At 42.2% G+C, this 26,162-nt stretch overlaps 1 protein-coding gene across 1 annotated transcript; it reads left to right on the top strand.

The window, feature by feature from the left end:
- The first annotated feature begins 942 nt into the window (after window positions 1–942).
- Window positions 943–25,411, top strand: TFB2M (transcription factor B2, mitochondrial). Its single transcript, XM_088474361.1, has 9 exons — window positions 943–1,112; window positions 2,630–3,005; window positions 4,814–4,902; window positions 7,144–7,297; window positions 8,613–8,761; window positions 10,156–10,245; window positions 15,320–15,382; window positions 17,259–17,410; window positions 25,122–25,411. The coding sequence occupies exons 2-9, from the start codon at window positions 2,672–2,674 to the stop codon at window positions 25,306–25,308; spliced, it is 1,218 nt and encodes a 405-aa protein (XP_088330487.1). The 5' UTR covers window positions 943–1,112; window positions 2,630–2,671; the 3' UTR covers window positions 25,309–25,411.
- Window positions 25,412–26,162: the final 751 nt, after the last annotated feature.

Below are 26,162 nucleotides of genomic sequence, written 5' to 3' on the forward strand. Positions count from 1 at the left end.
GAGTGTGGCCAGTCCATGAAGAGGGTAGAATTAGCACTTAACCAGCTTTAATATGCGTCATACAAAGTATATTGTGTGTCATAATTCCAGCAATCACAGTAATCCATTAAATGCAGCAGTAGGGACATCCTGCATGAGCTGAATCTTTTTATTTTAGATGTGGGCACCATTCCAGAGTATTCGAGCAAGTCCAGGAGTCTGGGGGAGCAGCAGAATAACCTAGCACTGCCCTGGACATATGTGTACATATTGGGCTCTATAGCAGCACATCCCTAACCGTGCATGTTTTCCAGATCTCCTAGTTGGTGCACAGGTTATTTATTACTGACTAATACATGTTAAAAGTTGCACAGGTGGTGCTAATTATTTCATTTGTGATTTGTGAAGAACATGCAGCACTTGTAAAAGTCTATTATATTACTATTTCTATTGTTGTCATGGTGTAGGCTGGGGAGGGGGGTTTCCAGGCAGACGGAAACCCCCCTGCGTTTGCCTATGCAGGGTAATGGTGCATACACACAGTCAGATTTTTCCTTCAGATCTGAACGATAACGATTTAAAAATCGTTCAGTCGTTCATATCTGAAGAAAAATCTGACATAAAATCGTTCATCTGACAAATCTGACCATGTGTATGCTCCAATATCTGACAGATCTGTCAGATGAACAATTTTAATGAAGTCAAAATCATTCAATCGTTGAAATCGTTCAAATCTTTGGTAAAAATCGTTCATGTGACAGATCTGACAAATCTGACCGTGTGTATGCTCCATTAAACATTGATGAAACATCAAACGATTCCCATTCCTAATTTAACTATCGATGGTAACTACCGATGGCCATCCCTACGATGCTGGCCCCTGCCTTGATCCTTTACAAAAACACAAAATGTGACCAAGTGACGTGAACTGGCTACATTGCATAAGTGCTACAATGTGACAACGCTGGCTATAGCCGCTATTGGTCTCTCTCTCCCTCCTACCCTCCCACCACCCGGAACAGGAAGCGAAGCACCGCCCCGGTCTGTCCTGTCCTCCCCCTTACCACCATGTGTGCAGCTCCGGGGACAAGGTCATCCACTCGAGGCGTATTCCACGCTCCCATGGAAACCAGGTGAGTGCTTGTGCGTGGGGGCAAGTTCAGGCGGTATGTGATAATGCGGTATCTCACACATGCATGGACCTGCGCGTCTATGTTCGTGTATCAGTGCATTATAGTACATATCAAATATAAGACGTAATGAAACTAACATGTAATATTTAACCAATGTTCCGTTCTTTGTGTTCATGGTGTAGGGAAATCATGCAGAATGTGAGGGTGTGATTATGATGGTTTGCTCATAACACGCACATGTCTGGGGGACAGACGGGTCTAGCTGTGTGCTGCATTAGTGTTATTTCACAGCTTGTCATTTCATTTATATCTGTTATTTACATTCAGAGGCGTAATGTTTAAATTGCACAAATTGTGTCTTTTATTTATGTGCAACAGTGCAATCATATCTATTACTAGTAATGTCTTCTGAAAGCTATGGAGTAATACTCTCCCTAATGTAAATTATATGCATAAATGATTAGGAAGTAAGTGCATTTATTTTTTTTATTACATTTATTTAATAACAAGCTGGGCATACACGTCCAGATAAAATGCTTCTTGTACCGACATACATTTTAACTGGCAGCCTGCCAGCTCGCAGATGTCCGCGGCATATACTGAGATATCTCAACTGTATTAGCCCCGACATCTGCTCTCCGCCCAGGGGGAGGAGACATTTTCCTGTTCCTTTCATGGGAAGCAACACAGGAAATGTCTGTCGGCCGCGGCTGGGCATACATTGCCCGATGCGGCCGACATTTGAACTCCTAAATATCGCACTGGACGGGGGGAGGCAAAAAGTGGTTTTCTAGCTGCTGTGGGACTACACATCCCAGCATGCTCTGCCACAGTTTTTCTATCAGGGCATGCTGGGATCTGTAGTTCAACAGCAGCTGGAGGCTCGCTTATTGCCCACCCATGTTCTAAGGATTGCACCTAGAAGTGGTGCATATTAGAGAGATGGCAGAAAGGCAGGGGAGTGGCTTCCCATTGGCAGCAGTAGCTGCTGATCACAGTCTTAAGCGCTTATGTAATATGATGCGATTTTTAAAGTGGCAATCTTTTTAAAGGCAAAGCCAAGCTGGTTTTGCCTTTAAAATGATTGCTGCTTTAAAAATACAGGAAGATTCGCAGGAGTTCCCGCAGTGGCAACATATTGCACCCTATTACATAAGCCCCCAAGGCTGCTTGTCTAGTGCGTGATTAGCAGATAGTGGGGCAGATGTATGAAAGTCTGTGAAGTGATAAACGACCAGCCAATCAGCTCCCAACTGACATTTTTCAAACACAGCCTTTAACATGACAGTAGGGAGCTGAGTGGCTGGACGGTTATCACTCTGCACTTTATCACTTTCCAGAGCTTAATACATCTGCACCAATGCTTCCAATGGGAAGTCACTGCAATCACTGGTGGTGGCGGATTTTTAGTAAAATCCGACACTGCTTATAATGTACAACTCTCATAATGAAGTTATAACGCTGGTATTTGCTATTTTGAGACTGCGATATAAGATAAATATTTTTCTCATTTACAGGCAGTGAACATCGTCCTTTGTGGGAACTTGTCAGTCTGCACAATGTCTTCAATTAGGGGAGTTCGAGTGGGGATGTGCCTACTGCGCTGTGGGCAACACACTGGTGTGCCAGTGCTTTTTCATCCAAGACAAAGTCACAGTGTAATAATTTCATGTTGTAATAGCACCGGAAACCAGTCTTTTACCTATGGGATGTCTGCTGTGGCTGGTCAAAAGCAGTGGGCAATAGACTACAGTGGTGAAATGAAGCAGGCCGCATCATGTAGACCCTCACAACATTTTATAACGGACCCTGGTCTTGTAAATATCGTTTCCAAATGCTTACAACATTGGGGAGATGGCAGAACTGCTCCAATCGTTATGGAGTGCAACCCAGGTATTAAAATAGTCACTAACATTATCATTCTATTTAATTTCATACACTGAGAAAAAGAAATGCATGTATTAGGTACATTATTATTTATGAGTTGATATACAGAAAAGCCTGTATGTGTGTATTTATTTCCTGACTTGTTTGTATTTATTTTTTTACACTTTAGTAGATATTAACTGGTCCCTACGCTGAGCAGATCTTTTCAGTACACACCCTATACAGTATTACTGTCCCTTTCCCACCTTTTTCCTCCACACAATTAACCCATTCATGATACTGGTACTTTTCTACTACTGTGTAATTTTTTTTTCCCTTTTTTTTTTTTTTTTTTTTTGTTTATAGCAGCTGTTCTTCCACTTTTTGGGTGGCTTTAGTCTATTCCCTAATTTCGCAAATTCCTGTATTTTACGCCAATATTTGGCTAAATATAGTGTTATTAACCCACAAAGGTGCTTTCCCTGATTACATGTGCTCTATATGGAACGCTATCAATAACAAGCATAAACAATAATTCACTCAAAGTGAAATCAAATAACATATGGTGAGGATCCTTCGTTCTTAGAATAACCTTTCTCTTTGTATGTATTTTGGTTGATGTACGCTCCAAATTCCCCCTTAGGACTCTCCATATTTGTTTTATCCTTAATATCGTAATTTGGATGTGAAGCCAGATGTAGGATAATGTACTTCAATCACATTACTTTTTACCAATGTTGACATCATACACCATCCCTTTTCATTAGGTTACATAAAACAGAAAACGACTGTAGTGCAACACCTTTAAGCCATAAAAGAAATGTAATATTGCAGAACACTCACATTCTTTAAAAAGTGACCAGCACATCAATCCAATGAAATGGAAATCCCCTTGTAATGTGGTCTTTGAATATGGATCGCCGACCAAATGGCATGGAAGGATGTTGGGCAGAATGTGAAATGTATACAGTCCCAGAAACCAGTAGTTTTAATCTAAGTAGGTTTCCAAAATGTTTTAGGCAAAAACACTCCCAGAGGTCCCAATAAGCACCTGTCATAACGCGCTTCGAAAATATACAGGTTCTTCATCAGAAGCATTGTGCTATGTGACCTAAAACCCCTGTATATACAATTACTAATTACAGAAACCGCCCCAATTAAGGACCACTTCCTGTGTAGCTGCAATCGCCCAGGAACCAGAAGTGGTGTCAATTCCCGATAAACCAGAAGTAGGATGACCGCTGTGTATACTAAATGCCTTCCATCCCTAAAACCGGAAGATAGATTTCGCTAGATGGAATGCAAATGTAATCAGGGAAAGTACCTTTGCAGGTTAATAACTCTAGATTTATCTTTGAAGAGGATCTGTGAAACCTATTAACATGATCCTGCTGGCTGCAGTCACTGATGGGTTGCTCAGTTGTTGCTTTCATTGTTATTTTTTGGATACCAATGTTTAGTTATTATTATTTTAGTCACTATGATTCCTTTTTTGTTTTTTCTTTGTGGCCTCAAAATTGCCGCTCATCGCTTTTGGTTTGGCCCTCAAAGTCGCAGGATTTACAATGCAGAGATTTGGGAGACTAAAACTTAAACCAGCGATGTGCACCAATTTAAAAGCTCCTAAATCACATGTTTTAATCTTTTCTGGATGACTCTGGTCCTCAGATAACTGTGATTGGCCGCTGTGCTGCTTTGTAGCAGATTTAAACAAGCATAACAAGTGAACTTGGTACTGATCGTTTCAGCAGCACTTGGGAAATTACATTGGAAATGGGAAGTTTTAATAATGTTGAACATACTGAGTCTATAATCTATTGTTCGTCATTATTTAGGTCCTGGAATTCTCACCCGGGCATTGCTAGATGCTGGCATTAAAGTGGTCGCCTTGGAAAGTAATACATATTTTCTTCCTCATTTACAGGTAACAAAATATTTTTATAAAGAACAGCAACTGAATTAAGTCTAAGGGATCTATGTACTAATCACTGTACAGCTTCGATTATTATGTATTAATTTCATAGGGGATGTTTTCATGTTTGATGAAAATATCCCCACTATTTACAAAGGGAAAACCTAGGAGGCAGCTTAAAAGTTTTGGAGTCAACCAAAATATATGAAAAACTTGTATAGACCACCATACAATGCCCCACAGACCACCCCACATGCCATTAGACCACCACACATGCATCTTCAGAGCCCGTCAGACCCAGACACGCCTCTCTGGTGCCCAATTTATAGTATACCACACAGTACTGCCCCCCAATTCGCATCATGACACTCAGCAGTGCCCCCAATTTTTTGCTTGCCACACAGGGCCAATAACTTATAGCAGGCCCCACAGTAGTATCCCAAATTCAGTCTGCCACATCATGATGCCCCCAATTGATATCCCACAAGGCAGAGCCAATACATAGTATGTCACACACCAGGACCCCAATTCATAGTATGCTACACAGTAGGGACCCAATCCATAGTAGGTCCCACTGTAGTGCCCCTAATTCACATTATGCCACACCATGATGCCACCAATTTGTATGCCACACAGCAGGACCCCCATTTCATAGTATGCCACACAGTAGTGTCCCCATTTCAGTACTACCACACAATAGTGCCTCCAATCAATAATGTTTTGGGGAGAAGATGTTAAATGAAGCCAAATAGGGGAGCATAGTTTGGTTGCCAAATGGAGTGCTTCATACTTGCAGCGTGATTGGTCAGACCAGGCAACAGGATTAAAATAATGGGTTTAAAAGCGCTTGTTAGTAGATATGTGTCTGCCAATAATTAAATAAAAAAAAAAAATAGGCAAACGCATAACTGGTTGGGTATGAAATACCGGTGGTACTGGTAGCTGCCAGTTCAAATCCGACCCCAGAAACCCAACTATTGAAGATCCCGACGGAGGCTGGTAAGTACCCAATACCTCCCTAACCCTCCCTTAGTGGTGCCTAACGCTAACTTCTCCCAGTGGTGCCTGACCTCCCCACCGTGGTCCCTAACCTCCACTCCCCGTAGCCTAACCCTCCCCTGGGGTTGCCTAACCCTAATTCCCCCCCCAGGGGTTTGCCTAATCCTAACGAGGAACCCCTATGATACTGGTGCTACAGCTGTGCTCCTCCACTTCTTACCGTCTCACCTGATGGTATGGTGAGATGGAGCACTGTGTCTCTCGGGCAGAAAACGTGCAGTGAAACTGAGCACTGTTTCCAGAAACTGGGTGGCCTGACATACTGCAGCATGATCGGTCAGACCAGGCAACAGGATCATCTACTCTTGCAGCCTCTTAAGTAACCATGACAGCGGGACCAAGTTTTGGTGAGCTGATCTGCAGATTTGAAATTGGCCAGTCAGAAAGAGCGCTCACAAACTTCTTCCTCCAATCCAGAATCGAGGGTGAGGCCTTGTTCATCATGACTGTCTGTTGCTACACACAGGCGCAGATGTATGAAGCTCTGGGAAGTGATAAACGACCAACCAATCAGCCCCCGACTGTCATTTTTCAAACACAACCTGTAACATGACAGGAGCCGAGTGGTTGGTCGTTTATCACTGTCACAGGGTCTAGACCCAGCCAATAAGGATCAAACTATAGAGCAGACCACGCCAAAATCTAGTCGCCCAGACTGAAATCTTAGTCACAATGGCGACCTGGCATCAGGGATTTGTCAAGCCCTCTTGTAAGGACTATGTAAAATACTCTGGGGGGTATTCAATTTCAATCGAAAAGTCTTTGAAAAAAAACAGGGATAACTTTTCACCATGTTTTTAAATGGCAAAAAAAAGTGCAGAATTGTGGTTTAGGGGTCCGGTCTTTAAAAAAAAAAAAAAAAAAAAAATAGCCTGCACTCCTGGGAATGTCATTTAAAAATAAACTGTGTCAAAAAAAGTAAAAAAAAAAGAAAAAGACATTAGGGACACCCCAAAAAATGTAATAAAAAATTTGGGATAAAATAAAAAAAAAGTGGAAACAGTGTTTAAAAATAGGGAAATAGGTTCAGGGTTGTTCTGCAAATATGCGGCAGGTGTTTTCTAGAATAGGCTATTAGCGGCAGGTGCTACAATAGTGTCGGCCTAACAGATTTCTGCCCTTAACATCCTGTGCATGTTGCTGCTTAGGCACTTATTATGTCTTAACAGTTAAATCTGTTACTTCTGTCTCCAGGTTTTACAGAGTGAAGCAAATGGTCGGCTTAAAGTTGTTCACTGTGACTTCTTCAGGCTGGATCCCTGGTCAGAGGGACTTGTTGAGCCTCCATCTATGTATTCCAGCACTTTGATGAAACATTTGTGCATAAATGAGGTTCCCTGGGCTTCTGGTAAGTTTTTTTTTTTTTTTTTTTTTTTTTTTTTTTTTTTATGGTGGAAGCCAACCTCCAACTGTCTTACAGCTGTCAACATATAGCAAGGTTACTTATAAATGCTTAACAGCAATGTAAGCTGAAATAGATATTTGATTGTTACGATTCTTTGTGCTGTTGGGGTATATACCATATACTGCTATAATACAATGTAATGCCCACTTTAACAGATTGTCAGGGCTGGTCAGTCAGAAAGATCGAAGATACACACAATGAAGAAATATACATGATCTTTTCCTTATACAGATGTGGCCTCAATATGCCATGAGGCGCAAGTGAGATGCCGTGTCCTGTGTGACTCGGTTTGTGCAGAGCGTCTTTTTCACCCGACAAACCACTTTTCTAGATTGCACTGATTCCTATGATATGCAGCACTTGTATAATAATTTTTATATAGATATATGCATTGATCCTTTGCATTCTCTACTCCTATATCTGGGGTGCATGTGGCATGTGGCCACATGGTTTAAATGGCAATCATAGAATCTCTGCACTCCCCAAATACATTGTGAAAGCTCACTGTAGCCCAGATAATAGGAGTGGAGAGTGCATTGGGTCAATGCATATATCGATGTCAAAATATTATAGAGAGAGGTAGCTAGATACAAAGTTTACATACATAGAGCAATACAGTGCTTACCTCCAGTTTTCCCTTTCATATGTATTGGTACTTGTGTGTGGTGAATCGGTGCCCTTTATTCTGGAAGCTTTTGAGTTGCTGTTGTAATAATTTTAAGTGTTGCATATTTTGACTCTCCCTCATAGCGCTATATAGGGGTTTGTTTGTTCTTGTTGGAACACAACACTTGGTTGCCCTACTAAGCCAAAAAGGCTCATTTTGGGGCATGTTGGAGAATACGATTGGAAGTCCTCTGTGTGTGATTGCATTCCAGGTGAGGTACCTGCCAAGTTTAGCACATGAATAATATTTAACTTGATGACCTATGAACAGTGAGTTTGGACCATCTGTGACCACCTTTGTTTGCCTTTTATAATAAATGCTGAGTAAATACCTTCTACAAAAAAAATCCATTGTTTCGTCGCAAGCTTTTCCCTGGAAATGTACTGTTCACAGTTGTGGTTCGGACCAAGCACATGACTGACTAGTCACTCTTTAAAATGTTTAAAGAAATGACCCATAATTTCACCTTATTAAATGGGGTTAATTTTTGAATGGTTTTGGGCATTCTCCTTTGAATTTTTATTTAATTTTTTATATTCATGTTGCAGTTTTTAATAGCTAGATATATATTTATTTGAGTTTTCTTTTCAGATATTCCTATTAAAGTTTTTGTGATGCTTAACCATAAAAAAGAGAGGTGTGCACTGTGGCGGCAAATTTTCCTTCTCTACGAACAACTTTCCATTTACAGATATGGCAGAATTGAATTAAATATGTTTATGAGTGAAACTCAGTATGAGGTATGTTTTTTCTTTTCTGAACTCAATGGTGAAAATGCTCTGCTATTTTTCAATTAGAAATGAACACATTTATAGGAAGCCATATATTAAGATATCTGTTTTATTTCAACGCCTTCAGGAGCACGGTATATATTTTTGAGGACATGTAACAGTCATTCTCCTGCTGCAAAGAGGGAAAAATCCGAGCTGCCTTGTGTTTGCTCCATGGCATCATGCTGCTGCCAGCCTACGCATACCTCCCAACTTTCCTAGTCTGAGGGCTCTGTCCCAATTTGTACTAGAAGGTTGGGAGTAGCAATCATCGATGATTAGCTGCCAATTTTTTTATCCCATCAATGGGAGCGTTTTAAAAAACAAATTCCCCCACTATCGATGGCTTTGTGCCGATGTTGGGTTATAGACCGCTTCCTGTTGGAAGAAGATCAAATATAAGAAATGAGAATAGAATTTCCCGACTGAAATCCTAGTTCATAATTTAGTTTGTGAAGTGGGGTTGTGGTAAAGCTGTTACAGGTTTACCATAAAAATAACGCTTTTGTCAGAAGTTATTTATGCTAAAAAGTATTTGCTAATTTACAAAATGCCCACCATGACTACCATTTTATGTTTCCAATAGAACAACCTCCTCTTGCAGACCTAGGCCAATCTTTTGAGATTTATTTGGGTTTGTTAAACTTTGATAACACCCTTATGTTTTCATGCCAAAATGCATAGATGGAGTTTTTTTTTATTTATTTATTCATTTAGTTGGTTATTTTATTAATTCATTCATATATTTCAGAAGACACTGGTGTTTTGAAACATTTAATACTTGATGGGCAAAACATTGATGTTTTACAGCTGATGTTTACCTGCCATCAATAGTCATGTGTTGAAAACACCACTAATGGTAAAATCTATGTTAAGCTCTGCTCTAGTAGAGGCATTTTGTTGCGCAGTGAACTTGTTCCATGGCACCTGCAGTTGTGTTTGTGGCATACCTTTTGGGGAGGTGAGCGGTTCAGCTCATCTAGAGTGCTGGACATGACCCCCAACTCGTGACCTAGCTCCCATCATGTGAATGCGCCTTCAACGTTGTCACGTTATCCACAAACTAAAAAGCTTCTCTGCTAAAAATTCCGAACAAAATTCTCAGACACCCCTGCAGTTTGCTGGGTTGTCCTCAGTCTTGCTACTTGAAAAGCTAAGGTCTGTCTGTCTATCATCATATGTATGTATGTCTGTTACATTTCTTTTCCAAAACCCTGTTGGTTTCAATGTCCTGAATAAGTAGAAATGCAATAAAAACAATACTAAGGACAATTTCTGACTTTTCTGTATTTTTGTCACCATTAGTGCTGTTGACGGGTAATGAAAATGTATATCTATTAACACTGATCATCTTTGCATTCTAGAAACTTGTTTCTAAACCTGGAGACTTACGAAAATATCGAGCACTGGGGGTGCTGTATCAGACAGCCTGCGATATTGAGCTTCTGCACAAGGTATGTAAGTCTGTAAGGTCTAACTAATCTTGGAGATAAATAATCATCAACTTCAGCCTCTCATAAACCAAGTCAAAGGTGATTTTCATAATTCATATTGAAGGGTTCGTCCGTGTGAGCAGAACACTTGTGTAGCATTTTAAGTGCAGTGTAAAAACAGCCAGCACAGAATATATAGTGCCTCTATGTACAGCAATGAAATGGTATGGCAGTGATGGCAGAAATATGGTCTCTCATTTTCTGTCTCTGTAGGGATCAGTGGAAAATTCTACAATAATAACTATAGGTATGTTTATGTTCTTATGGAACACAATGCGAGTCTTCTGCTGATGTGGAGAAGCCCTTGCTCATTTTGACTTTTACAAGAGGAAATATCTGTTTTAGTCAAACATTTCTGTAATTAATATAAATCTTCGATAGGATGATCAATAATGACTACAGAAAATACTAACTTCCACATTTGTGTGTGTTTGTAAATACCTGCTCCTATGTTCTATTTAAATTTAAAAGCTAAAATTTGATTATAATTTTTAAAAGGGTTCAAATACATTCATACTTGCAATCTGTGCTAAATGTAGTAATAGCTACAGTCGCATACTTTATCAAATGGAAAGTGCAGTATTATTTGCAGACTTTATAATCTCAATTTGCAAAACTATTTTGCCCTCTGAAAATGGCAATTCGCTCAAAATAACTAATAGAATATAGAGCATGTGTCATGCTCTAAACTAACACAATATCCTATACTTTCTTCTTCAGGGTCCATAGGCTCCACAGGAAGACCTTGGGTTGTAGGTTGGATCTGGATCCCGGGCACCACGCAGTTAAAGCTTTGCTCCAAGGATGCACTGATCCATCCTCCCAATACCCTGCCCCCGAGCCAGAGGAACCTCAGTTTGAGTTGGTGCCCGGCCGGAATCGGGTCACTGTTAATGCAGAGGGGCTACTTAGTTGTCCCTAAAGCTATTTTATTTTACTTTTAGTTTATGATTTAAAAAAACGACTAAAATATCTTCAGAGCGCGCAGCAACAGACTGTCCATGGGACGTCTGTGCTGTCGCTCCGTCACCTGACCTGCGCCGCGACGCCAGTACCGACCTGGGGATCTCGGCGGGGACCCGGGGGTTCGTGCTAGCTGGGCCTCGCGGACTTCTCAGTCTGCAGCCAGACGTACAGGGACAGGTAAGGCGGGTCACCGCTTGTGGTGACCTGCATATTAGCAGTCATTGCCTCCGGTCTCAGGAATGGTATTTGCGTGGGAAGCCAGCGTCCCAGGGGTTAATATTCAGCCAGGGGAGTCAGCCTTCCCTATTTTTATAGTGGCTCCTCAGCTCAGCGCGCCTTTCCACTGCGGTCTGGCTTTGCTGAACTGTTTCCTCCTGTGGCCACACCCCCTCTGAAGTCTTTGGCAGCCATTTTCTCTGGTGGTTAATCGCAAATCTCTCAGGCCAGCGTGTGGTCCAGTCCTCCTGCATACCTCTCCATTAGATTGATGTTATAGCCTTCCCTGACACTGAATCTGGGCAGTTGATTGTAGTGCCACTTTGCAGTATACTTTCTGCATTGTATGTGACTTATGCTAGCTCTGCCTGTCTGTGTCTTTGTATCCTGTCAGCATATATCTATACCTTTCCTCTAATTCTGCCCTAATACAGGTGTAGTCAAGGTGGTTCTTTTACCTCACATATATAAAAGATATTTGTGAGGTCTGACATACTGTTGTGTGCTGCACTGTGCCACATTTACCAGAGTGTCAGACAGGACCAGTGTGTCGCATACTTAGACAGTGGGTTCTTGTAGCTTATCCAAGCATCAGTCAGGACCAGTGTTTTTTTTTTTTTTTTCTCGGACTATTACCTTAACATACAGGTGTATTCAGGGGTTTTCCTGTGCCTCACATTTATAGAACTAAGTATTTGTGAGGTTTTGTCACATACATTCGTTGCACTGTGCCATATTTGGGCTGTGTTCTCCTGCAGCTTACCTAGGCATAAGACGGGACCAGTATATTGCTTCCTACTAGTATCTTACATACACGGTCGTTGCATTATACCCAGTGCCATATTGTGTGCCATTTACTCTGCAGCTATGTCTAGCAAAGGCAGGAGTGCTAACAGGCATCTGCCCCCATACAGCTATAAGGCAAGTTAAGGGCTGCAGGCTAAAGTGAGGGGGATTTGATAGGGGCTATATACAGTATATAACCTGGGCTCCTTTGTTCAGGTACTGGCCACCATTTCGGACCGCCTAGCGGATCCGGCTGTAATTCCCCCAGGGGGGTTATCACAGCAGGACGTAATGTCCCCTTTGGGGTTGTCACACCAGGTTCAGGAGATACAGGTACCTCCTGTATCCTCACCATGGGTAGACATACTCTCTAAGTAGGTACAGAGTCGTCTGGCTACATCTCATGACTTTCAAACCATATTGCAAGGTGGGAAACCTCTACCCAGTAAATCTTTTACACGTCCTGTGTTATCGTCACAGATGCTGATCTCTCTAACCCTGACTCCCCTCTGGAGGAGCATGAGAGTCAGTCAGAAATTATTTCTGCCTTGGTGTGAGCTGTCAGATCCATCTTATTAATAAAAGATGAAGAGCCAGCCCCTAAATCAAAGCATCCTCTGTTAAACAACAGAAATTAGCTTCACCAGAGTTCCCTCTATTGGATCATCTAGCTGAACTCATGGCTGCAGCCTGGTAAAAGGTGTCCTACTAACCTCATGTTACTTCTTTCCGTTGTGCAAAATGGGACACACACCCTGCGGTGGATTCACATGTTACGCATTTAATTAAAAGCGCTAAGTTGCCTATTCCTAGGGTTAATTCCTTGAGGGATCCTACGGATCGGAAAGTAGAAGCTTTCTTGAAATAAATATACTCTTTTTAAGGGGATATTTCCCGTCCACCCATGGCTATTGCATGGGTGGCTAAAGCTATAGAGAGCTGGGCTGACGCACTTGAAGACTTTTTTTTTTTCCCTCAGTGCTTATAGGGATCAGATGTCTTTTGTTGACCACATTCCAAATGCAGCTTCCTATATTGGAAAAGCGACAGTGGATGCCTAACCTCCAATGTCTCGGCCGCGGCTGTGTCTGCACGCCGTACCCTGTGGCTACGCTCATGGAAGGCAGATGCGGATTCCAAGAAAGGCCTAGAAGGGTTACCCTACAATGGGGAGATCTTGTTTGGCTCATATCTTGACAAGTTTGTAAACAAGTCGGCAGCATCAGAAACTACATTTCTGCCTTCAGCAACTACTTCTGTTAGGCCTCGGACTACATCATTAAAGTCCTTTCATCCTCAGGGAAAGCCTAAGGGTTAGTCCTTTCATAGGCATTCGGCTTCCACTAGGGCCGCCAAAGGCAGACCTGGAACACCAGACGCCCTGCTTCAAAATCCAAGGATAAACCCTCAGCCTGACGGGACGGGCCTCCCTCCGGGATATCCCAGAGTGGGAGGCAAACTTCTTCAGTTCACCCAGTGCTGATGTCAAACCAACACAGATTCTGGGGGTAGAGAAATGGTCTCTCATGGGTACGCCCTCTCATTTCTCAGATGGCCTCCCCACCAGTTTTCTACACAGGCCCTCCTTCAGACCTGAACTAGGCCTTACAATACAGTCCTTTCTGCAAGCAGGGGGAATTGTGCCAGTCCCACTATCTCAGCTCGGGACTGGTTATTATTCTACTCTCTCTTTCTAGGTCAGAAGCCAAATGGGTCTCATCGGCCTATCCTCAACCTCAAATCCTTGAACAAATTCCTCAGGGTACTCAGGTTCAGGATGGAAACCCTACGCTCCATCATCCTAGGTATGGAGCATGGAGAGTTCATGGTATTACTGGATATTCAGGACGCTTAGCTACAGGTACCTATAGTGCCCTCACATCAGCGATATCTCCAGTTTGCTATACAGCAACACTTCCAATTTCAGGCTCTGCCCTTTTGACTATCCACAGCTCCACGGGTGTTTACCAAAATTATGGCTATCATGGCGGCCCACCTATGTGGTTAGGGTGTCCGACTGTTACCATATCTGGACGACCTTCTGTTCCTAGCAGGATTCCCAGAAGTACTTCACCGCCATGTGCAGTTAACCATTGCTTTCCTGCACAAACACTGATGGTTAATCAACTGGAAAAAGTCCTCCCTGAATCCCTCACAGAGAATGATTCATCTGGGAGCCCTGCAGGCTCTCCAGGTGGAACGGGTTACCCCATCGGATCAAAGCTCAGACGATGGTGCTCTCTCCAGAGGTGCGTCTGTCTCTATCTTGGTGGCTACAGACATCTCATCTAACCAAGGGTCGCCCCTTTTGGATCCCGGACTGGTTAATCCTAACAACTGACGCCAGTCTTCGGGGAGGGGGCGCAGTGACCGGTCCGCACTCATTTTAGGACCGTTGGACATCAGTCGAATCAACCCTGCCAATAAACATATCGGAACTTCGAGCTGTCTACAGGACCCTCAACCTGGCCCTGCACATACTTCACGGAAAACCTGTACAGGTTCAGTCCGACATTGCCACAAAAGTGGCTTACATCGACCGTCAATGAGGCACTCGAAGTCGGGCAGCAATGACAGAAATGTCACACATTCTGACATGGGCCGAAGGTCATCTCCCGGGCATCTCTGCAGTGTTCCTTCCGGGAGTTCTCAATTGGGAAGCAGACTTCCTCAGCCATCATGACGTGCATCCCGGGGAATGGTCAACTCCTAGTGCACAGATGGGGCCTCTCAGAGGTGGACCTCATGGCCTCCCGACACAATCACAAACTGCTAGTGTACGGGTCCAGAACATGAGATGCCGAGGCAACCTTTTGTATGGATAGATTCCACCTCTAATGCTACTTTCACAGTGTAAACCTGCTGCTGAATGTACAGATGTGTTTCATGGAAGTGGTAATGCTCTGCTGTTAAGGGGAAGTAGCCTTTCTGGTCAGTAGTCCCCTTTCTCTGGGAGGGTGAATAGGGTAAATGTATGAAATGTTACAATTTGCTCTTAGACAAAACTCAATTTGCCGTAAGTTATTTGTACTTCTTGGATAAACTTCTCTATCTTATTTTCTTGTAGGAGCCCTGGTCCACATTTTCGAAACCTACAAAATGTAAAAGTTTTGTGACGACCAAGTCCGGGGTAGGTACTGTAAAGATCAGTGAGGCAGTATACATTTTTGCACACAGATCATTTTACATTTTGAATAACTTGTATTCGAAGTATAAAAAAAAAAAAAAATTAAAGTGATCAAATGAATATAATAATTTTGCCAATAATTTATCATTTTAATAAAATAAATAAATATGAACTCCACTAGCATGCTGACATTTTGAAAGCTATTTGAATCAGAAATGCATGCTAATTCCATATGGTTGTGCTTTATCAGCAATTGCTGCAGAGAGAGGTTCCTGCAAAGGTCCACAGACGAGGCAGCTTGGTAGTGCACAGGAAAATCTCTCCAGTAACGTTAGTTGATGTTTCTAGATACTCTAAAGCTGGGTACACACGGTACGATCTGCACAACCAACGATTTCCCTTGAACTTTTCTGTAGTGCAGGACAAACAATATTGGGTGTGCACACTGATGGATATCTTTCAGTGAAGTCATCCTGCCACATCTCTGAACATGCAAATCGTGAAGAAATCTTCCAAGTTGGCGTGCATGTACGGACGACCATAGATATCGTTGTCCATGCGGGAACACGCATCGTTGGTCGTTCGTTATATAAAAATGAATGATTTTTCGTAGAACGTTATTGTTCCTAGATATCTTACTGTGTGTACGCACCTTTACACATACATGGAAAGTTTAGGCACTCTTCTTCTGGTCAAGTTCTATTAATATCAAAGGTAAGTTGCCATGACTGGAAGCTCATTCTGCAAACGTAGAAATGCTCTGTATTTATGTTTGCTTACTTTTTCTACACTCTAGTGTAAGAACCACCTGCTATAGACCTAAATCTAATGTCTGCAATGAGAGAAATATAATTTCACAATCCGAGACAGGTGGTAGCCCATCTAAGCATACAAAAGACCGTATTCATATGCCAGTGGGATAAACTACCTGATCCAACAGGTGGAATCAATATATTGTAATGTTCTCGAGTTTAGGATAACTTCTCTATTGCAAAAAGTCAGCTTTGACCCAATCAAAGCAAAAGTTGTTGGTAATCCTCCTAATTGGATCTCTTTCCCTCATTACCAGATTTGCAGAAGCAGGGAAAGACTTCCATTATAGAATGTATGACAAAAGACATGCATTTCTGTGGTAGAAAGAAGTTCTGCATAATCCTAAGAGTCTGCAATAAGCAAGTGGCCTTTGTTGAATACCTGCTTTTTCATTAACATGACTCCCCCTTCATAAATATTGCTTCATGAAGCTTGATATACCTGTCCTAACAGCTGGTAACAGTCTTCCAAAATCGGGAAGGGAGGGGTGACACAAAAGGTCAATAATTTGTTCAACACCAAAAGGTCGACATGGATAAAGGTTGACATGACCGTTACAGTACAGAAGGTCGACACGGAAATGTTCTACCTTTTTTTTTGTTTTGTTTCTAAACCTAACCCTAAAAATAAAAAGTGTAGGCCATTTGTACCTGTCGACCATTTCATTGTCGATCTTTTGTATGGAACTCCACAATCTGTACTACCCTCTGAGAATTGGGATAGTTGTGAGAGCGAAGCCATCTCTAAATTGTTCATGGAGTTTAATAACTGCTGCTGCGGGTGTCTTAAAACCAATTTGCTGTTTGGGTTGATACTGCAGAGCAACAGGTGAGCATGATGCCCAATTCCAACCAGCAGCAACATGTAATCGCTAGTACGTATGTTTTATTGTTAATCCTAATTTAGCTTTGATATGATGTCTCTACAGTTTACAGTAATCTGCATCGCGAACCCGATAATGTATTGAATGACTTTAAAGTATTCTAAAACTAGTTGTATGTAATGAAGTGCACCACATTTTTTTCAGCTTGATTAACTCGAGAACCAAATTACTTTTGTTTTTCAGGATCTCTCAAATGAAAACTTGTGTTTAGTACGAATAACCCCACGAAGAAACTTGTTTTCTGAGAGTTTTACACCTGCAGACGGTAATACATTCATACACATGGTAAAACAATTCCTGGCAAAACGCAAGTCAAGATTGGTAGACAAACTCAAGTAAGTGTACTATCCAAGGACCAGCCATTTCTGTACAGTACATATTTCTGTGATGTTCCTCAGCGCTAAGACTGGGTGCGGCTTGTTTTAAAAGGGCTGTATTTCCCCCATCCTGAAACCTAGAAACTCTAGGTAACCCTCAATTAAAAGGGCAGAGTCCTCTCTTTCAAACTTTGTGCCCACTTAGTGGCTATTTTCTGGTGATTATAAGACCATATCACCCTATGCTACTGAAAGCAGGAGCCCATATAGTGTGGCTATCTAATTCCCCTCTCCCTTGTGACTTCAATAATGTCAGTGGCTCCCCTCCCTCACTGAGGCAGGTTGTAAAATCCATGGAATAATTTGTGTGGGTAGTACATAAAAATTACTGGTATTGATGTTGATGCCCAAAAAGTTACAAAATAGACTCTGGGCACAAGTGAGAAAAGCCTCAGCAGCAAAGTGGGTAATGACAGTAATACTGATGAACCAGTTGGTGCATCTTATAGTCCCAGATTCTGCAGTGTAGGATAGATATTCCCTTTCATAAATATAATTTTAAAAAGTTGACAATTGTAAACTCTTTTAAGATTATTGTATGTTTTGTGTGCTGTTACCAGTAATTAATTTTACTTCTAGTCAGGGCCGGACTGGTGCTATTGGGTTAATGGGTCCGTCCAGCCGCCTGAAAGCCTGGCCGAGTAGCGCTGCCTTCGATGCTTTTTTTGTCTGGCATGCAGAGACACTGGGTGTGACTTGCGGCCACGCCCCTTTTCACTTACAATGCCGGGGTTGATTAGTGGCCCCAGATTGTCACTTCTAATCATGGGTTTGTTTTGCAAACAATTCCTTTATTCTGTCTTAAAGTTTTTTTTTTTTTTTCTTTTAAACAAATCTACAGTCTCCCCTCTGGTACTGATCACAGATGGGGAGATGCAGGCAGCCACTGAGTTACAGGTACTCAGTTTTGCCAAACTCCATTATATGAAAGAACAAAAAATGTGGGTAGGGAATTTAAGGGCTGTATCCAATCAGGCCGGAAAAATGGGGAATATCTCAGTTTTTTTGCTGATTTTTTTTTTTTTTTTTTTTTTTGTAATCCCACCCTATCCTATTATTTTGGTCGAAATAATAATAGGATAATTCTCCCGAAAACACATAGGCCCGCAAAGTTATCACGGGTCCTATGTGTTTTTGCCATTTACTGTAGTTGGTGAAAAAACATCACTTATCGAGGATTATTTTTCGGGACACATCAGATCCCGAAAAATATCCATGATAAGTGCCGGCGTCAGGTGGCACTTCGCGGCTAATAGGATAGCTCCGCCGCAATCAGTTAGCGTGGCTAATTGGATACTCCCCTAAGTCTCTCTGTCTCCCAAACATTCTCACCTAGAAAATGGCTAAACACTCATTTCAAAGTTTCCCCATGTGTCTTCTCGCATCCATAACTGCACCTGTACACCTTTTTAAAATAATGTGGCCACCTTAGCAGCTATTTTCACTTGATCACCTGTGATTACCAGACAAGATCGCTACAGAAAAAATTATGATTTCTTCTTCAGGGTCCATAGGGATCCACAGGTATACCATTGGGGTAATGTGGTTGGAGAGATCCAGACACCAAACAGTTAAAACTTTCAGCTCCCAGGATGCCTCGGGTGCTCCTCCATATATACCCCACCCCTAGCCACAGGCCTTCAGTTGTTCGTTTGGTGCGGAAGGATTCAGACGCACCTTTGTAACTGCTCAGGCAGTCCTAAGCTCTTATATTTAGGTTTTATTTTATTTTCTATGATTTTGGGTTGGCAGTACTGAGCGTCTGAATTAAGGCACATATACTGCGACATCTTCTACCTCTGCTGGGCCGCAACACGGGTAATAGAGCTGGTGATACCGGCGGGTCTCGGCTGAGCGTGCTAGCAAAAATGCTGGCACCTGCACTGCAACCGGACGCATGGAGATGTCTAGTAAGGCGATTCCTCGCTTACGGGGAATAGCGTGCGGCAGTCCTTCCGGGGTAGGAGACGCACCGGAAGCTGCTGTAGTCAGGACCCAGAGCGTCCTCACTCAACCACTGGAGCCTTATTGTCTGATGCCGGGGATCAGCAGCAGACGCTTCTGCTGCCTCCCCCAACCCAGACACTGTCCCATCAAAGGTTTTCGCGCGTCTGGGTCGCTCCTACCCCTCTCATGTATATGAGACGCTCACTGTCCACTATCTGTACACTGCTGTTGGTCTCAGGAGGTTTTGGGTCAGTCTCCCTGTAAATCTTTCCCATGGGTCAGGTATATAGTGCTCTATATCCTACCAAGCATTATGTTTTGAGTTGTTGATTCAGAGCCCATTGCAACTAAATTGCATATGCATTGTATGTGACTGTTTGCTAGCTGCTGTGTTTACACTGCCTTTTATTTCTGGCTATCAGTTACAGCTATCTCCTCATCCGTCTGTTGCAGGTGTGTGGGGTTTTCTTATACTTCACATTTAATTATTTGTGAAGGTTGTCACATCACATTGTTACCTTTTGAAATTGATATGTCAATAAGTAAAGGCAATCAGGAGGAGGGGGCCCCTGTGCTGCTTTCATGTAAAGCCTGTTTAGTGGGCTTGTCTTTGCAGTACTTGATTAAGGATGGTTTGTGTGCTGTCTGTTTATAAAGAGCCACCTCACCAGTCCAGTATACCAGTCCCTGAACAAGAGCCATCTTTGGTGTCTTCCTTGTCCCAGGTTGTGAAGCAGTTTGTGGATAGTATGGCTACTCCCATAATGCCTCCTTCTATGGGGTACCCACAGCATGCTATGTTTACACCTTCCATACATCCTTTGTGGATGGATGCTTATGCCCACTCAAGTCAGATTATGGCTCAGTCAGCGGTTACAAGCAGACCGGTAGTTACTAAGGTGCCCAATCGCAAATGATCTTTTTATCAGTCTGCTCAGCATTCGGAAACGGACGAATTAGGTGATGCGCAGGGTTTTTCTCCAGGGTCTAGCTCGGGAGAGGAGGACCATCCATCCTCAGTGGATGTTTCTTCTTTAGTGAGGGCGATTAAATCAATATTAGATATTAAGGATGATGAACCAGTTCCTAGTAAGAAAGCTCCAGTGTTTAAACACCAGAAGGTGGAGTTTCCTAAATCTGAGCAGCTCACTGAGCTTATGGAATGGGCATGGGGTAATCCGGATAAACTGTTTTTATGTGCATAAATGATTAACATTGTTGTATCCTTTCCCAGTTTCTGAATGTACTAAGTGAGAGGTACCTCATACTGTGGACGCTCACGTGACACCCTTAGTCAGAAATGCTACGTTGCCTATTCCGTCAGCATCTTCTTTTAAGGATTCTACAGATAGGAAAATTTAAACATGTCTTAAGGCAATATTTTCATCATCTGGAGCCGCTACCTGTCCAGCTTTGGTTGGAGCCTGGGTAGCCAAAGCTGTTCAGGAATGGACGGAGGCATTGAAGGACTCTCTACCAGATGCTACCAGAGAACACATGAAGTATATCTCCCACATACGGGAAGCGTCCTCCTATTTGGGAGGAGCTGCAATAAATGCTGGAATTTTAGCTTTTAAAGCATCAGCAGCGTCAGTAGTGGCGTGCAGGGTCCTTTGGTTAAGATCCTGGAAAACTGATACAGGATCAAAGAAGGCTCTGGAAACTTAACCTTTTTATGGAAATATTCTTTTTGGAGCAGAGTTAGATAAGATAATAGCTACTCTGCTATAATGAAGTCTAGGCAGTTTTCTTTTCGGTCTTTTCGTCCTCAGGGATGGGCAATGGGAACAGTCTTACTCCAGGCAGTCTAGTTTTCGCAGGACAACCAGGCGACAAACTAAGAGGTCTGGGCCGCCAGACGTCCAGCTTCTAAGCTGGACGACAAACCTTCGGCCTGATTAGGCGGGCCTCCTTTTGAGGGATTCCAGGTTGGGGGGCCGACTACAGTTTGCAGATCTGTGCAACATTCATACCGGGAGTAATCAATTGGGAAGCAGACTTCCTAAGTCGCCAGGACATACACGCCGGAGAGAAGTGTTTCAGCTCCTGGTAAACAAATGGGGTCTACCAAAAATAGATCTCATGGCATCACGTCACAACCACAAGGTCCCCAGGTACGGGTCCAGAGTCCCGTCAGCAGCCTATGTGGACGCACTGGCAGTAAGATGGGACTTCAAACTGGCTTATCTCTTTCCTCCGATTTCCCTCCTCACAAAAGTGCTCAGGAAATTCAAGCAGGAAGGCGGAACAGTGATACCGGTGGCTCCGGCTTGGCCCAGACGCCATTGGTTCACCAACCATACAGAATCTATCCATAGACAGTCTGTATTCTCTTCCTCTATGGCAGGATCTGCTAACGCTGGGTCCCTGCCGGCATCCGGACTTGCCTCGCCTGGCTTTGGTGTGGCTCTTGAATCTTCCATCTTAAGAGCAAAAGGTTTTTCCAGTTCTGTTATTCAAACGATGCTTAGGGCACGAAAGCCGGCCTCTGCCCGCATCCATTACAGCGTTTGGCATTCTTTTGGTCAATGGTGTCCCACAGAAAGTATGATCCTAAGGTGTTTAGGATTTTCAGGGTACTGGCTTATCTCCACGCAGGTTTAGACTGGGGTCTCCGCCTGGCCACTTTGAGAGGGCAGGTTTCTGCACTAGCAGCTTGGTTGCAGGGGAAGATTGCTTCATTACCAGATGTTAGAATTTTTTTTTTAAGGAGTTCTGCAAGGTCAGCCTCCTTTTTTGTTCCACCAGTAGCACCGTGGGATTTATCTTTGATTCTTAAGGGGCTACAAGCTCCCCCATTTGAACCTCTGTACTCTGTAGACTTGAAATGGTTGACAGCGAAGACACTTTTTCTCCTTGCTGTCTCTTCTGCACGCAGAGTCTCTGATTTGGCAGCGCTCTCTTGTCGCTCCCCATTTTTTTTTTACGCCAGGATAAAGCTGTTCTTCGTACAAGGGAGGGTTACCTTAAGGTAGTGTCCCATTTCCATCTGAATGAAGAAATTGTAGTTCCAGCTTTTCAGGCTCCAGATCTTTCTGTAGGTGAAGCCTCTCTGGATGTAGTTAGTGCTCTCCGTATCTATGTGGAGCGCTCAAACTCTGTTAAAAAAAATCAGATGCTCTTTTTGTATTATATGGTTTTTACAACGAGGATGGCCTGCTAACGAGCAGACTCTGGAGAGATGGCAACAGATACCTATCTCTCAGGTGTACACACAGGCTGATCTCCCTGTCCCAAGCACGGTGACAACACATTTTACTTGGTCTGTAGAGCCATCATGGGCATTTAGTCGTGGTGCCTCTGCTGAACAGTTGTGCAAGGCAGCCACATGGTCTTCTGTCCACACTTTTCTTAGATTCTATGCATTTTGATACTTAACCAGAGCAGAGAGCGACACCTCAGGCAGGAAAGAGGAACTGCACGGGTTGTGACAGGTGCAGGGTGCTAGAATGAACACTATAAGTCAACCATAACCCTAATTTTTCATAGATGGTGGTAGGAAACTACCTGGCCTGTACACATGGGGCGTTCCCTCTTTCAAAGTGCCTTCTGGGCAGTTATTGGCTGTAATTTTATTTTGCTGAAAACTGAGTATCTTCTGAAATAAAAAATAAAAAAATATATAATTTTGATTTGTATGGGTACTCCCATAAATGTTTTGTGATATTGATGTTTGAATGTGACAAGTGCAATTGTCAAAAGATGGCCTCAGCACAGGACTGAGAATATCCTCAGCAGTGAAGGGGTTAAGCTAGTATGTGGGGGTTATATTTGGAAGATCGACCCTTGTGATACACACACACACACACACACACACACACACACACACGTGCATAAATATTAGGACATTGACACAATTTTCATATTTTGGCCTCTATTCACCACCACAATGGCTTTGAAATGAAACAAACAAGATGTGCTTTAACCACAGACTTTCAGATTTAATTTGAGGGTAATTGCATCCAAATCAGGTCAATGGTGTAGGAATTACCTCCCACTTTTTAAGGGGCCAAAAGTAATGGGACAAACTAAACAATCCTAAATCTAACTTTCACTTTATAATACTTTGTTGCAAATCCTTTGCAGACAATTACAGCCTGAAGTCTGGAAGGCATAGACCTCACCAGACGCTGGGTTTCATCCCTGGTGATGCTCTGCCAGGCCTCTACTGCAAATGTCTTCAGTTCCTGCTTGTTCTTGGGGCATTTTCCCTTCAGTTTTATCTTCATCAAGTGAAATGCATGCTCAATCGGATTCAGGTCAGGGGATTGACTTGGCCATTGCATAACAATCCACTTTTTAGCCTTAAAAAACTCTTTGGTTGCTTTTGCAGTATGCTTCGGGTCATTGTCCATCTGCACTGTGAAGCGCCGTCCAATGAGTTCTGAAGAATTTGACTGAATATGAGCATATAATATTGCCCGAAACACTTCAGAATTCATTCTGCTGCTTTTGTCAGCAGTCACATCATCAATAAATACAAGGGAACCAGTTCCATTGGCAGCCATACATGCCCACGCCATGACACTACCACCACCATGCTTCACTGATGAGGTGGTATGTTTTGGATCATGAGCAGTTCCTTTCCTTCTCCATACTCTTCTCTTCCCATCACTCTGGTACAAGTTGATCTTTGTCTCATCTGTCCATAGGATGTTGTTCCAGAACTGTAATGGCTTTTTTAGATGTTGTTTGGCAAACTCTAATCTGGTCTTCCTGTTTTTGTGGCTCACCAATGGTTTGCATCTTGTGGTGAACCCTCTATATTCACTCTTGTGAAGTCTTCTCTTGATTGTTGACTTTGACACATATACACCTACCTCCTGGAGAGTGTTCTTGATTTGGCCAACTGTTGTGAAGGGGTTTTTCTTCACCAGGGAAATAATTCATCTGTCATCCACCATAGTTGTTTTCCTTGGTCTTCCGGGTCTTTTGGTGTTGCTGAGCTCTCCGGTGCGTTCTTTCTTTTTAAGAATGTTCCAAACAGTTGATTTGGCCACACCTAATGTTTTTGCTATCTCTCTGATGGGTTTGTTTTGATTTTTCAGCCTAATGATGGCTTGCTTCACTGATAGTGACAGCTCTTTGGATCTCATATTGAGAGTCGACAGCAACTGATTCCAAATGCAAATGTCACACCTAGAATCAACTCCAGACCTTTTACCTGCTTAATTGATAATGAAATCATGAGGGAATAGCCCACACCTGTCCATGAAATAGCTTTTGAGTTGATAGTCCCATTACTTTTGGCCCCTTAAAAAGTGGGAGGCACATATACAAACCGTTGTAATTCCTACACCGTTCACCTGATTTGGATGTAATTACCCTCAAATTAAATCAGAAAGTCTGCAGTTAAAGCACATCTGGTTAGTTTCATTTCAAAGCCATTGTGGTGGTGAATAGAGGCCAAAATATCAAAATTCTGTCAATGTCCCAATATTTATGCACCTGACTGTATGTATGTATGTGTGTGTATATATATATATATATATATATATATATATATATATATATATATCGCCTGTTAATAGAAAAAAGCGTCTTTTTAAGTCATTTTTATATAATGTTGCTAATAATCCTTTACTCTATACATACAGTTATGATTCCTATCTTTGTATTTGTTAAGCAACTGGACAATAACTATGTGAAATGTACTTTAGGTTGCTTACTTTTGCTATTAGTGAGTGAACATTCTTTTTTTTTTTTTTTTTCTGTCTTCCAGTTCCTTCGATCCGGGAAGTGGGGAAAAACTGGTAAAGAGCTTAGCTCTGCCCAGTGCTATAACAACAGGCAACGTCTACCCAGAGGAGTACAAATATCTGTTTGAGATCATGTCCAGTTCAGATGAATTTCAGCAAAATTTTGTGCTAGATGATACATGGGAAGATGTAGCATGTAAAAGTTATTAGATCAACCAACAATGATAGGTTTTGTCATCAATAAATGTTTACAGCAGAGATTTCTTTTGAAAAGCAAGTCTTTGAGGATAAATATATACATTTTTATGGAACATTTTGTTGCAGAAATTCACTTTTTACGTTGCCACAAGATTATGGGGTCAATCCAATTAGGTGCGAGTTGCTATTTTCTCTTCAAATCCGCACAGCGAATTCATTATTTACAACTCACTGAACCAGTGAGACTGAATTCACATTTTCCATTCGCAACTCCCTGAGGGTGAGAGATGGAAAGGAAAATCTATAGTTTAAGGTTAAAATGTCAGGATACTGTGCTGAACCCCTTGGACACCCCCTCAGCCCCCCCTCCCCCCACCCCTAATGACTAATTAGGCAATTGGAAGTTTTCAATTAGCTTAATTAGTCCAATAATTACATGTCATTTTTTGGGATAAAAAAGAAAAAATGTCCTCGAATCACCCCAAAATCAACTTTTTTGATAGTTTAGGCACCCCAAATGTAATTACAATAGTTTTGTAATTGACAATAATTGTTTTATCAAATATTTTTTTTAACAATTTGTTTCAAGGTGCCCTCGAAGAACCCCCAAATCCCTTTTTTTCTTTTTTTTCTGTATTTTTCATTTAATTTGAGATCAAACGAAACAAAGTTTGCTTTTTATCATTTAAAACAAAAATATAATAATAAAAGCACAAATAAGCCATTTGACACCATTTTAAAACCTACAGTACCTTCCTAATGCTCACAAACAGCCATCTATGCTTTCCTGCTAACGAAATTATCAATTTTGGGGAGTCCAGGATGGTCTCCCCACTTTTTCATGCACTTCTTATCTCATTTGGCAG

Source organism: Taudactylus pleione, unplaced genomic scaffold, assembly GCF_031769625.1.
Source record: "Taudactylus pleione unplaced genomic scaffold, aTauple2 ptg000154l, whole genome shotgun sequence".
NCBI lineage: Eukaryota > Metazoa > Chordata > Amphibia > Anura > Myobatrachidae > Taudactylus > Taudactylus pleione.

What these genes read in the sequence shown, in the direction of transcription:
- TFB2M (XM_088474361.1), top strand. Translation starts at nt 2,672, where the DNA reads ATGTCTTCAATTAGGGGAGTTCGAGTGGGGATGTGCCTACTGCGCTGT. An exon ending in CGTTATGGAGTGCAACCCAG is followed by an intron (nt 3,006 to 4,813) that starts GTATTAAAATAG and finishes GTCATTATTTAG; the next exon opens with GTCCTGGAATTCTCACCCGG. An exon ending in ATATTGAGCTTCTGCACAAG is followed by an intron (nt 10,246 to 15,319) that starts GTATGTAAGTCT and finishes ATTTTCTTGTAG; the next exon opens with GAGCCCTGGTCCACATTTTC.